Source organism: Kogia breviceps, chromosome 3 (assembly GCF_026419965.1).
Source record: "Kogia breviceps isolate mKogBre1 chromosome 3, mKogBre1 haplotype 1, whole genome shotgun sequence".
Lineage (NCBI taxonomy): Eukaryota > Metazoa > Chordata > Mammalia > Artiodactyla > Physeteridae > Kogia > Kogia breviceps.
Window position 1 is genome coordinate 2,265,645 of NC_081312.1, and position 15,429 is coordinate 2,281,073.

General features: G+C 46.2%; 1 protein-coding gene and 1 non-coding gene across 3 annotated transcripts; both read right to left on the reverse strand.

The window, feature by feature from the left end:
* Window positions 1–1,332: 1,332 nt before the first annotated feature.
* Window positions 1,333–10,203, reverse strand: EIF5 (eukaryotic translation initiation factor 5). Of its 2 annotated transcripts, XM_059058257.2 has the most exons (12): window positions 9,873–10,203; window positions 9,527–9,738; window positions 8,067–8,346; window positions 7,875–7,956; window positions 7,404–7,576; window positions 7,012–7,123; window positions 5,843–5,985; window positions 5,421–5,579; window positions 4,912–5,073; window positions 4,420–4,584; window positions 3,965–4,099; window positions 1,333–3,549 (listed from the first exon to the last, which is right to left on the reverse strand). In XM_059058257.2, exons 3-12 carry the CDS (start codon window positions 8,136–8,138, stop codon window positions 3,460–3,462), a joined length of 1,293 nt encoding a protein of 430 aa, XP_058914240.1. In that variant the 5' UTR covers window positions 8,139–8,346; window positions 9,527–9,738; window positions 9,873–10,203; the 3' UTR covers window positions 1,333–3,459. The 2 variants fall into 2 exon arrangements, with proteins under 2 accessions (XP_058914240.1, XP_066883796.1); XM_067027695.1 differs by lacking the exons at window positions 9,527–9,738; window positions 9,873–10,203 and adding an exon at window positions 8,936–9,110.
* LOC131754172 (small nucleolar RNA SNORA28) lies at window positions 6,358–6,481 on the reverse strand. Its single transcript, XR_009335205.1, has one exon. It is a non-coding gene; the product is annotated as a small nucleolar RNA SNORA28 (small nucleolar RNA).
* Window positions 10,204–15,429: the final 5,226 nt, after the last annotated feature.

Genomic DNA, 15,429 nt, shown 5'->3' on the forward strand with positions numbered 1-15,429 from the left:
AGGCAAAAACTGTACCATCCGGAAACCGCTCCAGCCAAAAATAATAGCCCTTTCAACTACCCACTGCTCTCAATCTACTGTAACCCCTGTTCTGAATGCCTGGAGGTGCCAACAGGAGCTCTTCCTCCCTTTTGTCTCTCTTCCACACAGGGCAGTTTTCCCTAGCTGCCGCGGTCAGGCATTACCTCTCCTGCTTGCAGTATTCTAATTGCTGTACACAGGCATTACCATCCCCATTAGACACAGAAAGATGGGCTTCCAGTTTTAGAGGGCCTGCCAAAACCTAGATGACTCCAGAGCCCAGGTGAATACGCCCCTTAAACTCACAGAACGCATAACCGAACGCCAGTCATTGAGAACAATGTACAAGTCCTGGTTTGGGTTCTGAGGAAAGAACCTCTCCGTGTTATTTCCATATCCTAGTACATAGGAATGGTTCAATTTTCTGGCTGTGAAGAACTAGCAATCTTTCTGAAGACCTCTTTGTTGGGCTAGGGCTGGAATATAGAACCCTGAGGTAGGTGGCCACAATGCCTGAGCTCCCAACCTCCTATAAAGGATCAAAGGGACAAATTCTGGAGGCTGTGCACAGGTCAGACACAACAACTTTGTCAAGTCTTATGGAGTGTCATTCTTGGAGGAGTAAAGGTCTATACAGAGTACTGGGGATAGAAAAGATGTAAACATGACTCTGTCTATTCAGGAAAGATAGAACACAAACCACATGATAGTTGGAGAGGGCAGAGATTCAAGTGCAATACTGTTCCTGGTACCGAGAGCACTTTGAAGCTTTGGAGTGGTCAAATAGGCTGGAATCGGAAAAACCATCAAAACTGACAATGCAGAGACTGGGCAAAATTTTTGCATTTTGGGGTTACTCTTAATACTGGCAGGTGAAGCTGTAGCAATTCACTAGATGAACACCCATTCTCTCTTAAACCTTTAAGAGTCCAAATAGTACCTTACAAGTTCATTTACCTCATAAGAGAACTTTAGAAACATTCCCTTCTTAACTAAGGCTAAATGTTATAGCCAGTTATTTAACTATCTACCTGATACACCTAAAGTCCCTCATCAACACCCAGGCAAGATTTTAAGAAATCGGATGAAAGCAGACCTTTTCAGCTTGTAATCAACTTGAGTTACAGAATAAGAACATGAGATCTAAGGAAAGCCACTGTAATGAGCAACATCTGTTTTGGGAGTGGGGGGGGGCAACTGCAGAAGGAAACACCCAACACAAATTTGAAGCAACAGCTACAAAAAAGGGGAAATTTCAATGCTTCAGTTTTAAAAACAGAAATTTAGGTTAATATTAAAGCGGAGACAAAAAATTTTAACATTGTTTTAATCACGTAACATAGCTGTTTCAAACAGGAAGTTTTAAGACAGTTGAATACAGCAAGGTGAAAGATCACTCTATTAGGATAGCCGCTATGAATAAACTCCTTACTAGGTGGATTTGAATTCCACTGAAAGTTTGGCACTAGACTGAACAGTGGTCTAAGCCAAAATTTTCTCTTTAGTGTTTAAAAGCCTTGTTAAGTTTTTCTTCAGATTTAAGGGGTGGGGGGGGGGGAGAAGAAAAAGGGGAAAAAAGCCCTCTATAACAAAACCTCATTAGCTTGATAATGGGTATGCTGAATGCAACTTGATCTCCCCTGAACAATTCCACATAATGGCAAAAATTTAAAACCTAGGTGAGACATGAATTTGCAAAAACCTCTTCTCTTTGGTGCGACAAAGCACATTCCCTCCAGGTAGGTATATGGCTCTCCTTCAATCTCATCAAAATCTATCAAGAAAGGCAGCTGGAGACCAAGTTGTACCTCTCCAGTAAGGACGGCCAAGGTTTAATTTCTTAAAATATCAAGCTAACAAGGTTTTATTATACCAAATGTTTATATAATTTCAATGTGAAAAAAACTTACATACATTTGTTAAGGTCTCATTGTAATCTGTGAGATGGATCACAAAGAGGTGAATGATATAAGCCAGTGCTCCAAAAAAAATCCCCTCCATGCATTTTGATTCCCACAGTGTACTTTTTGTGTAAATTTGCACCCTCAAGATGATTTCTCAGATGTACTCATAAGCCCTTCTATCAAGTGAGTTTACATCAGCAAACTGGGCAAGCAAATCACAAGGAAGTTGTTTCCAAATCTAAAGCCCAGGATGGGCTGGGTCAGGCGCTGGTCACCTGCTTTCAGTTGCCATCATCACAGACTTCCTGGGTATCTCACAATATTGTGAAAATAAGAAACACCCCAAGTCTTACACCAAAATATAGGCTCTTAGAAGTATGCTTTTACCTTTTTTAAAAAATAAAACATTTTGGGGGGTGGGGGGAATTTGAGATATAGTTAACACTTATTTTGGCAAGATAGCAACAAAAACCAAAAAAGTATAAGCTATGTGTCCAAATGCAGAAGTCATCAAAGAACCACTTTATCAGGGGAAAAATCCACACTGAACAAAGGATACAGTATGTCTAAATATTCTGAAATTGTAATTTGAATCAAGAGTAAATGCTGAAAAATTATGCTCAGTTTTTGCTAGAGGTCAAGTGTACCTTTTCCTAATTCCCCCAAATAAAATCATAGAGCTTACTAATCACTCCCCGAAGTTTCAGTTTTCTCTCAGTGTAACGCAAGAGCTACACACACATAATAAAATGCTTGTATGTTAATGTAGTAATTCCCCTGGCTCATCCAATGTGCAATGCACAGGACTTCAAAGACTACAATTTGGGGCAAGTATAGATGAAAGAAAAAAAAAAAACACAATTCAAGTTTCAAAACCTGCTCTTAAAATTTATAGGACACTCAGGTCATTTTAACATCTCAGTAAGATAAAGGTGTTGCACTGTCATTTGATTATATCAGTCCACCTTGGCATGGGAAGAATGTACATTACCAGATGCCAATCTCAGGGACTAAAAATAAGACTTAAAAGTACATTTCTTAATTAACGACTAAGTAAGGTATTGATTAAGTTTATGTTCACGTTCTGCTGAGACCTCTTTACAGTCTCAGCACCTAACAATATCTGACAGGCTCCAATAATCCTATCAGATTAAATGATGGTGCAACATTTTTCAAAGGAGCCAATTATTTCATTTACTTAAGTCATTCAGAGCCAAAAATCTGAAGAACGACCAAAATCAAATCTTTATTTTTATAACTGTATAAATGTGACCCAAATGTGTCCACCACTAAATTTTCAAAAAGAAACATGCTGTAGATAAGCAAACTACATCTGCTCACTGATATGTGTATGGAGACTCCCTAGATGTCTTGTTGGGTTTAAATACAGACCACTCACAGCAATACATTTTTAGTAGAAAGTGTAGCATGACGTTAAGCCATTTTAGCTTTTGCACATACATGTTGCACTTCTGGCTGATGATGCAGAAAGATTCTCAGCATTACACTGTTAAGCTGGGCTGCACCCACCCCTTTAAATGGCATCAATATCAATGTCATCGTCCTTGTTGTCAGACTTTACAGCTTCAACTTTCGGTACACTGGCAGTCTTTGAATACACCACCTGATGAAACGAAGATTTTTGATTGTAAACCTTTATCCCAGGTAAACCTCCTTATAAAATAAAAACAGTAGTAAGTCAATGGTCAACAAAGGACAAAAACTACCTAGAGACAGCCATTATTCTTCATGAAAATTTGTGTGCATGTAAAATCTAAGTTAACCCTCTGCAGCCTAACAGTACCTTATTTTTATGGACGATCAGCACCCCTATACTTAGGTTAAATAAACTCTCCCTTTGGAAATTCAGACAATGCTTATTTGGAATCAATGTCTGGAGGGTATGAGAGATTTCCAGCACCTTTTCTATTAATGTGATTACATCCCAAGTTAAGAGGCTGTATTACTCAATACTGGCAGTTGATAATTCTGAAACACCCACCACCAACACTGTATTGAACGATTTCCCCAGTGTTTACCTCAATGTTCTCATCTTCATCATCATCTTCACCACCAGAAGATTCTTCCTCTGCTTCCTTCAACCACTTTATAAAAGGTTCCGCTTTGACACGAATCTCTTTGGCAAGTTCTTTTGAGACATATTTCTTAGAGGCCTAAAAAGTGTTCAGTATAATTTTCTTAGTTCAAGGAATTTAAAATAATGGGAGTCATTTATATAATTGCCCAAATCCATCTCTTTGAGGGGACTGAACCACATCCTAATCTTGACCCCTCAAGAGAATAAATGTATTCAGCACAAAGTATTAGAGAATGTAAGGTTTTCTAAAAACCTTACTAGAAAGCTACCATGATGAGAATCACCCTACAGGTTACACCAGTCAAGCACGTACAGGCTAGGTATTAGTAGTTAACTACTTCTTCCCCAAAAGCCCCAACACTTGTAATCTTAAAGAGCCATTTAAATATTCCCCACCTTTTCTGACCAGCTAATGATGACTTCTTCCTCCAAAAGGTCTGCATCATACATCTCCTTCAAGATATGTGGAATCTTGGAGATGAGCTGAGCTTGATGCATTGCTACCACACACTCCAAGCCATGAAGAAGGTACCGTTGAGCTTTTTTGTTGTTGTGACAAAACTGCAAATAAATATCTCGGCATTAACAAGCTTTCTTAGATGTTCTAAGGTGACAATTCTAATATATGTTCTAAATATATTAATTGCCTTAGAAATCATTCTTTAAAGCCATGGCCCTAGAGCAGTCGTTCTAAGAGGTCAATGCTTAAAGATCTCTAATTTACACTTCACATGTAAGGGACCACATGCACCATTTTCCAGGTATTCCCATTCCTGTTAAGGTAGGTCAATTATCTCCATTTTCAGGATGACAGAATAAACGAGGTTAAGTCAGTATTTCCAAGGTCACACAGCTGTAAAATCTTATGAATCTAGAATGATTGCTTACTCGTAAGAAATGGCGCCTGTATTTCTTAATTTGCTCTCTAATTTTCTCATTAAAAAGAACTTCAGTCAAAACAAGAGGGCCCATGGCTTTTACATCCAGTCTTTCTGCTTCAGCTACAATTTCTTTGTCAGATGAGTCAATAACACCCTCTTCTTTCTTTTTCTGCAAATACAAGGAAGCAATTCAGAGATGGAGGCACATTTTGCTCTAGAGATACCACACTCCCTGCTCTTACGAACTCTTCCCCTACCTAATTCAAGAAGGTTCTAGGACTTCAAAATAATACACACCTGCCAAAGACAGTGCCTGGAACCACCCTCAAAAAAATTTCTGAACAAGTAAAGGTGAGACTTGTACTTGAGTATTTCAAAAGCAAGCATGGAAAAAACACAACAAACTACCTGCCAAGTACCCAGATTAAAGAAATATCTAACAAAGCTCAAGGATGGGTAGAAGCTGACTTAATATGATCCCCAAATGTTTAACTGCTCTTGAAGCAAGTATTTCACCTTAACAAAATCAAACAGGATATTGACACGCTCTTCAACAGTCCTTTCCAAATCATCACTGAGGGTTAAAACTTTCGCGTGGTCACTGATTTCATCCATTCTTCGCCTTTGAGCTTCCTCTGTTGTGTCCTCCCCCCAATCATCATCTTCCTCTTCTTCCTGTTTTTAAAAACAAAACTGCTTGGCCAAAAAAAAAAAAAAAGACCTTATAGATAATAAAAAGAAACCCCAGATTTCAGGTCAAGTTAACATCAACTTCCCACTAAACTTGTGTTCACATTAGTTGAGTCAATGAATAGCACCTGGAACCCAATATACTGATGTATTGTTCACTGAAGAGCAGTTCATTTCTGCTCACCTCAACCAAAGGTCACACTGTACACAATTTTAGTGCCCACCACACCCATCAACCTTGCACTGACCACAGCATGCGGAGGACTGATTTCATTGGGTGGTGGTGGTGGTGGTGGTGTCTCACTGCTGGACATGGAGCCATTTTCCTTGTCTTTGCCCTTTCTGTTTTTCTTTTCCTTCTCTTTCTTTCCCGTACCACTGTCACTATTCTCTACAGGGACAAAAAAGTAAAGTTTAGTACCGTAACTTATATCACACCTTATCGCCCATCGTGTACATTTAAAATCTTGTCCTTTTGCTTTGAAACCCTCCCCTCAGAAAACCACACACAGAATGCTACCTATAATTCGAAAAGAATTCACAAATCAAATTCATACACTGTATTTCATAGGTAAGCAACTCAAGCCGAGAACGGTATGTCCCTACCTATCAGCGGTATTAACTACTGGGTAAAATTAAGACTGAGTGGTAATACCTCACAAGTCCAGGTAGTTAAAGTGGCACTCATGACCCCCCCCCTTCCATCCCTCATGAACTTAAAACAAGGGTATTTCTTAACTGCACTTTAGCCAACAGGTGGAACACTGTTTAAGTCTATATAACGGCTTGTCTCACAGAAAAGAGAACACCGGAATAGGTTAGACTTCCTTGCTATAGCAAGCTCAAATTGTGTCAGACTTTTGATTATCTGCCACAGAGTGTTGCTTGCACACTCGAAAACCACTTTAGCTTAATGAGCAAAGACCCGCATTTACAAAACAGTTTTCCAGAAGTCTATCCTTTACTAGGATCCCATCACAATTTGTTTCACAGTATTTCATACATCCTAAGACAGGTCTTGAAAATCAAGAATGTGGTAGAGTTCAATTAGCAGCCTGTACTTCACCTAACAATACATAGAATAGTACATTTAACCAAAGAGTTCAAAATTCAGTAAGATATGGCACAGTGACTAGAAATTTCTTAAACAGTTGACCTTTAGACAACACAGGTTTAAACCGCACAGGTCCACTTACATGGAGTTTTTTTCCTCAATAAATACACACTACAGTATCACACCATCCATGGCTGGTTGAACCGTGGATGTAGAAGGCTGACCCTATGGTTGTAGGCAAGTTTTCACTTGTGCGGGTACCCAAAGGCCCTCACTCCAGTCTTACAGCAGCAAAGACACTTTCATTATTTCCAGCAACCACGTGCTTCATGCCCAGCTTTGGAAGTTACCATGAGCACTCACCAGGTGGGTTTTTGAGAATGAATGTGCAGAGCTTATGATGTGTGTCAAGCATGCCTCGATAGCCACAGGCTTTACAAGAATTACCTATTGTTTGTTTCTTCGGATTGACATGCTGCCAAAAAAGCAAAAGTAAGTATGTCAACCATAACATATGATAAAAATTCTGTGAGAAACAAAATATGAAAGCATCTAATCTAACCATCAAAAGGCATCTAAAAAAAAAGGCATCTAAAACACAAGTCTAATACCAAAAGAATTTTTTAAAATATGAAATCAGTATGGAAATACCTGCAAAATCTGGTATTTGCTCCGCCTTCCCAGGAATATAGTTTGCTGACGTCACAGAAACATACAGTTTTTTCTTTACTGACAAAAACCTCAAAGGCACTCACCAGATCCGTCTCAGGATTCTCACACTCAGGACAGAGAACAAATTTTTTAATGAATCCATCCAACATGTCTTGCAGCTTATTCGCCTCATGAGATCCATTGACAATGTAACGGTCATTCTTAACATCAAACTGGGTCTGTGCTCCCAGTTCACAACCAAAATATTTGGTGGGATCTATTTGGGGGAAGAAAGTCTGATTCATTAGAGTTAACTAAATTAACCTTTGGCCGCTCACCCTCATTTCTACAAATATCACTCTATATTTTTAAGTTGCTAGGTTCAAAAAATGTGTTGCCCCAATGGTTTTTTATACTAGTAACAACTAACACATCAATGAGTTTTAAGCCCAAATTTCCACTCGACCCAGAAATTAATCAACATACAACTCAGGCAAGATTTTGCAGAGCAGAAATTGTCACGTTTACGTCAATAAAATGCCTCTTTAGGACTTCTTTCGAGAGGCATTACTTACACGTTGGAGGCCGATTAAGCGCTTTGGCTACGTCAACCATGTTGACTATAACTGTCTTGATTCCATTTCCTTTGCCCTCAACCTAAAGGAAGTAAGAAGTTTAATTTTGCACGTCTACCCTGGGAGAAACGATCTTCAATAATCTATGATAAAAGGCTTAGGACTTGCTACTAAAACGAAGATGAACGTTACCTTGGCAATCAAACGGGGCATCTTGTAGCGATAGAACTGGTCTGACACGCTGCGGTTGACGTTGACAGACATTTTGGCTTATTAGTGGCTTTATCAATAAGATGAAGAGATCTTTGATTGCAACTTTTTGGTATCCTCTGTCTGGAGAAGAAGGGATGACATAAACGACTGCAAGAGTTCTCGGTCTCTGACATGAAAAATTTTTCGCCACTGAGGCTGTAAGCTTCTTGCTTGTATGCTATGTTTCCCCAATACAGGTACCAATGGCTGCGCAACAGCTCTGAAAGAGAGAAGAGAGAACAAACAAATCCCCCACGTTTAACGCGATTCCTGCATTAAGACACCTCCCAGTCCGTTCCGTTTAATCACGCCTGAGGCTCCAACGTTAAAAGCATCTGTGTTATGCAAAAACCAGCTCTCAGCCTCCCGTAACACGGGACACCTGCAGCAACATAAAAGGCCTCCATTTGGACGAAGATGTGATTCTGGGAGACCCCAGACTGAAACGACAACCAACTACAGCGCTTCAGCGCTCTGGGTTTTTATCCGACCAGTCACCACGTCGACGGTCGGCTTCGGCCGAGAAGCCGTGTTTTAACCACCGCCGAGGAACGAACACAGGCCTCTCCTCTCCCCACCCCAGCCCGTGTTGTCAACAAACTTGTGATCCATCCCTCGACGACGGAAGGCTGTATAACTAACTGCTCTTCACGGTGAAGCTGCTCCTTCGGCAACCAGGGCTTACCCCAGAGCCACCCGTCCCCAACTACACCCACGGAACACGGCCTCGCGGGACGCAGCGGGGCGTGCGCGGACGCCCGGCCCCGACCGAGACCTCCGGTCCCTTCCTCGTCTCTACGGACACGTACCGGCAACCTTCGCTCCCGTCCCCGCGCCCGTCGTTCCCTCCCGGGCTGTCAGGGCCGAGCCGGCGGCCCCCGCGAGCCGGGCGCGGCGGAGGCGCAACGTCGCCAGCTTCCCCGGCGCCCGCGGCAGCCCCGCCATGTGCGCCGCCCGGCGGGAGAAACGAAACCGGCCGAGGGGGCGCCGGCCCGGCCGCCCCCGCCCCGCCCCGCCCCGCCGCGGTGATGACTCAGGAATGCAGCAATTTGGCCTGAATCAGCCCCGGGCGGCGGCGGGCCCGCGCGGCGCGCTCCCGCGAGACCGGGTTGGGGGTGGGGTAAGGCGGGGGTGGGGTAAGGCGGGGGCGGGGGGCGGTGTTGAGGACAGGAGGGGGGGGCGGTGTGAGGATAGGGGAGGGAGCAGTGTGAGCATAGGAGGGGGAGGGTGTGAGGACAGGAGGGGACGCCGCGTCCGACCCCGCCGCCCGCCCGCCCAAACTGCGCCACACACGCGCGCTCACACACACCGCGCTCACACACACGCGCGCGCGCGCGCGAGTCACGCGGCGCGCCGCCATCTTGTGCGGCCGCCATCTCCCCGCCGGCCCGCCGACTCACCGTTTTCGTCAAATAAAGACATAAACCCAACGCTGCTCGCCCGGGACTGGGATGAAGTGAGGCGCGCGCGAACCCGAGTCCGAGGAGCGGCGGCGGAGGCGGCGGAGGCAGCGCAGCGAGCAGCGGCCGGGCCAGGCGCCGCCGAGCAGCGGGGAGGGGCTGTCCCAGCGACGTCCGGGGTCCACACCCTTCAGCGCCCGGGGCCTGGCGATCTGGCGCGGAGAGAAGGCTCAGTGAGCCGCGGGCGTCGGGGCGCCTTCCCCGCTAGCCAGCGGCCCGCGGGGGTCGAGGGGGCGGGGAGAACGGGGCACCGGGCGCGGGGATCCCGCCCCTCCACCGGACTCACCTCTGGAATGTTCTCGCTGTGACTGAACAACGCCGCCGCCGCGCTCAAGCTACCCTCGGCCCCAGCGCCTGCCCCCCGCGCCAGGCCGCACAGCCCATTGGCTGGCCGTCCAGCCGAGCTCGCTCGTCATTGGCCTGCATGCCGCGTCAGTCGCGTCTTTCCCCGCCCCTTCTGCTTCCTGAGACTCCGCTCGCCGCCTCGGCCCGCCTCCAGCCCTGCTTCCCGGCTTCCTTCTCTCTCTTTCCCCTCCCCCGCTTTTCCCAGAGGCCTTCGCGGTCTCGCGAGATTGGGCGGGCCGCGGCGGCGAAACACTGCTGCCGCCCCGCGCTTTGTCGGTTTGGGCGCTCGAGGAAGATGGCAGCTGGCATCCCTCCCACGCCTGCTCGGCCGTGGCGTTGCGGCTCTGGAGGCCGCGTTCCCGCACGAGTTCCCGCGTCGGGCGGGAGAACTCTCGGGGGTTTCTCTCTGCCCCTTCCGTTCCTTGGGGACTCCCGTCGTCGAGTCTTGAGAAAGAAGTTGCTTTTCCTCCCCACTCCCCTAGGCCTGGGCAGAGGGCGAAGGTTGGAGGGCCTGGGTGTTTCGTCCCAGGTGCCGCCTTTTATCCTCCGAAGCTCAGGTGTGCGTGGCCGCGGCGATCGTGACTCAACCGCCCGCCTCGCTCCTTCCCCGGCGCCCGGCCTGCAAGCCTAGCTTGGCTGGTCGCTCACGTCCACCCGTTTTCTAAAGAGGAAAACACCAAATTAGTTCGTAACTCCGGGGCCTCCTGAAAGTGATCCTGGGGCCGGGGGGAGGGGATCCTCCATGTTCTCGTGCTCCACTTTGCTGAAAATAAGCCTCACATCAGGTTACCGTTTGTGGAATCGTCCTCTCCAGTGTTTACAAATTGACTTCCTTGCAGGGCAAAGTATAGCCGAAAGCAGGTGTTCTAACGAGGTTCCAGTGTATTCGCTTGAAAACGATTACTACTTACAAAGAGCCTCTCATTTTAGTTATGTTCATGTGATTACAGAAACTCGCCAATTCTTTCAGATACTTATATTTTGTGTATAATTTCGGTTGCGACTGTAAAAATGCACTGAGTCCACTCTGAAATGTGAAAACATACCTGACTCTAGAGCAAGAGCCAAATAACTGAGCGGTTAGAGCAGTGTCCTGGGCGGCAGTGTGGTTTCCCGGATCTGGATGAGATAGCGATGTTACTGAGGACAGGGTGCGGTGGATAAGGGGCTGACCTTTGTTTTACAACATTCGAATTTGCAAGGTTAGAATTGAAAGATGTTTTGATTTTTATCAAAGTTATAGATTACTCTTTCATGGTTTTATAAGCTTTGTAAACCATTTAAAAATGGACACTAGGGGCTTCCCTGGTGGCGCAGTGGTTGAGAGTCCACCTGCCGATGCAGGGGACATGGGTTTGTGCCCCGGTCCGGGAAGATCCCACATGCTGCGGAGCGGCTGGGCCCGTGAGCCGTGGCCGCTGAGCCTGAGCGTCCGGAGCCTGTGCTCCGCAACGGGAGAGGCCACAACAGTCAGAGGCCCGCGTACCGAAAAAATTGACAGTGTCGTCTTCCCTGGTGGCACTGTGGTTAAGAATCCGCCTGCCAATACAGGGGACACGGGTTCGAGCCCTGGTCCGGGAAGGTCCGACGTGCCGCGGAGCATCTAAGCCCGTGCACCACAACTACTGAGCCTGCGCCCTACAGCCCGTGCTCCGCAACAAGAGAAGCCACCGCAATGAGAAGCCCGGGCACTGCAGCAAAGAGAAACCCCCGCTCGCCGCAACTAGAGAGAGCCTGCATGCAGCAACGAAGACCCAGTGCAGCCAAAAGTAAATTAATTTAAAAAAAATTGACAGTGTCAGTGGGGAGAATTAATCAAAGGGATGATCCAGAATTGAGAGAAGTGATTTGTTCATTGCTGCAGGGGCTTTTGTTGTAATCACACAGTGTATACGTTGGTGTGTAATCGTTAAACCAAATGCATAATGCTTTATGGGTACCAGGGTTCCCGTCAGACAAACTAGAAAGATAGATCCCAAACGTGCTTCTCTGGTTCCCGCTGGGGCTTGACTTAGTATTGAAACAGTTTTTGCATGGCTGCAGACAAATGACATTATTTTAGAAACTTGAAAATATGGACATGAAACTACCTGAGGTTAGAGGCCTGCTTCCACAGAAAAGTTTTTTTTTTTTAACAACTAAATACATAGTGATCACTTTTGGGGGTAATGTTTGAGGGCCCCATATTTAATTTCATTAAAGCTTGTACTAATTTTAACTTTAATTTTTAGTATGTGTACCATTCATTGTGTCTAATCACGGACAATGTTTAAAAACTTGAATGCTTCTCATAACCTAGGATTTTCTAAGTTCTTTGAATACACTAACTTACTTACTTCTTTGACCCATGAGGAATTTTTATTCCCATTTTACAAATGAGCAAACTGAGGCTTACCGGAAAAAATTAAGCAACTTGCCCAAGATCATACACTAGTAAGTGGTAGATCTAGAATTTAAACCCAGATCTGTCTGATCCCAAAGTCTGTTCCTTTAACCATTGTATGACACAGCCTCTCCAGATGAATATAACCATAAATAAAACTAGGCAATTTGCATGTGTAATCCCATTTAATTCTTTGACAATCATGTGAGGGAGTGTTGTTATGCCCATTCTGCAGGTGAGGAAAGAGCCTCAGGAAGGTTAAGTAATTTTCCCAAAGTCACCTGTCTAGTAAATAGTTGACCGCGTTTGAACACTAGCTTGACGCCAAGCTCATTGCACAATTCCACCTCCCATTTCTGGGTCTCCACCACCTTTGGTTGTGTTATTTTCCCCCCAGCCAGGTGCTCACAGTTTGTTAAATAATGGGTACTTGGTGCTTATGAAATCCTTGTCGAATGAGTGCCTGAATTCATGCATTTCAGGCAATGTCCTGGATGGCAGATATGAATAGCTACCGAAAAGGTAGGTTATTAAATTGGCTTTACGATTGTTTAGTTACTGGTGGCTGTGAGTCTCTAGCATGAATTAGCCCCCGTAAGCAAGATCAAGTCTGTGTTGACTGAGAACCTTGTGCTTCTGAGCTGAGGGCCACTGAGGGGGCCAAGCATTGGCCTCTGTGACGGGCCTCCCTCTATGACATCCCTCTCTCAGCTCTCTCTGACCTCTAGCATACTTTTAAAGCTGTGCACTATTAGTTACTTAAGCTCCTTTCTCCCCTACTTGAGGATAGGCCACAGGGGATATGCCCCGTTCTCTTTCTAGCGCAAGCCTGTAAGTGTACGCATAGGCAGACATTTGAAGCTGCTGGAAGGGAACTGAAGGTTATCTGGTGAGCACAGAGGTGGTGAAGGGTGTTGGCTGTGTTAGGACTAGTGTCCTAAGCCATGGTGATCTAATGCACCATATCAGTAAACAGTTCGGAATTGCTAGGCAGCAAGGATATAGGCTCTGCCTGCACCGCAGGCCCCGCCCAGCGAGACCATGTGTCAACACGCGGTGGCTAATATCTTCCTGGTGGACACCCAAGTGAAGTTTGTCCCGCTGCACGGACTCGCTGACCCTCTGGGCAGGGGTCTCCCTGCCTTTGTGCCTGGCCCCACCCGCACCTCTGGCGTTCACGGAGCTTCACTGTAGGTGCCACTTCACTTGTCCATCTTCCTCATTAGGGTAACTAACTGGCCGACAGGAAGTATCCTTGAGGAGAACCAAGGAATTTGAACTTTGGCTGAGGACTAGGGACCTTCAGTTGCAAAGGGGACAGATGCCTCTGAGGAAAAGAGGTATCCAGTCAAGGTGTCACTGGGGACAGATGTGACATCTTCTGCCTCCCAAGTATATAACTCTGACCAGTGTCTCTCGTGTCATTCCTTGAAAGAGAGAAAAAAGTGCAAAGTGGTATCAATTCAGTAGATGATGGAAAAATTGGGGTGACTCAGAGAGCAGGCCCTGTTCTTGAACTGGTTGTGTCCTGGTCACACACACCTGAGGACGGGACAGTGACCACACTGGTGGCCTCTGGCTCGCTGCAGGTCCTTTGTTCAGGGAAGCAAGGTGGGCGTGTGCCGAACCGGACCCTCACGTGCGTGATTCTAGTGGCAATGTGCTGTTGTGGCCCTACGAGGTGTGTGCGCTCAGAGGGCTGGAAGGGGCCCAGGAGTGCCCTGCAGCTGGCTCTCCCGCTGAGACCCTGGGTTCCCGCTCTGATTCCTGACAGCCATTTGCAAACCTTTGTGAGAGAACATCTTAACATGTTCCCATATCTGCGACACACTGTCCTCTTTAGCTGGGAGTCTGGCACAGTGCCAGCCAGTTAGCTCACTGAGTGCAGATGGGCCGTGGCCTAGGCTTTGTAATCAAGCACTAGACCCACGCCCCAAGGAAGCACATTCTCGGCCGAGTCGGCTGCCACTTTGGGTAGAGTTGTCGTCTAGGTCTAGTTTTTGTTTTGTTTGTTTGTTGGGTTTTTTTGGCTGCACCCTGTGGCATGGGATCTTAGTTCCCAGGACAGGGATCGAACCCGTGCCCGTTGCAGTGGAAGCACAGAGTCTTAACTACTGGACCGCCAGGGAAGTCCCTAGGTCTAGTTTTTGACAGCAAATATGTATGGTTACCTTCTGGGCTCTGTGTTTCTCACAGGAGGCCTATCCTGCTTCTCTGTGCATGGCCTGGTTTTCCTAAGCCAGTGGTTCTCAAATATGGGTGAGCATTAGAATCCCCAGAGGGCTTAGAAAAACATAGATTGCTGGGCCCTCCCCAGACTGGGATTCAGCAGGTCTGGGTGGGCCCAGAATTTAGATTCCTATCAGATTCCCAGGTGCTGCAGGTGCTGCTGGTTCCCGGAAACACTTTGCCGTAAAGCCAGGGGACCATGTGACTTTGGAGTCCAGGGACCTCTTTTCCCCTCACCAGAATCTCAGTAGCTTTCTTTTGAGATAGTCCACATGCCGTAATTCTGGCAGGCTGTCTGTGAATTAAAATAAGTAGAGAAGAACAAAATTGATGCCCTATGACTGCATTGCAGCAGTGGTCACCGGGCCTAATGGTGAAGCTGTAGGACTGGCTGTCGGGAGACTTTGCGTTATACTGACCACGCCCATTAGAATTATGATAATGGTCCCAATGACACTGCATTGCTGCCGGAGCCCTGTCACCCAAGTTCTCTTATAGGCATCCTGACACGTCAGGGGGGTGGCAAGTATGCATGTTACCCCCTCCTCTGGTGGATGGACAGAGCAAGCCTTGGAGAGAAGATTTACCCCAAGGTTGGGCTCAGTTGTCCTCACTCCCAGCTTTAGGGCTTTTCCCACATCGTAGGGACTACTTAGCCTGCTTGGTGCCTCCAGATTCTAGCAGTTTGCTTCTCCTCTTTTAGTTGCATTTCAGTGGCTCTAGTTCTCTTCTTCAGACACTTCAGCGAGGAGGTGGGATCTGAGGGCTAAGGATACATTTTCCTTTTGCCACTCATTTTCTTTTTCTTTTACTATATTAAAATTTTTAATTCTGTTCAGTAAAAGTCACCATACACAAAATAAACAAAGAAAAACGATGGACTGTT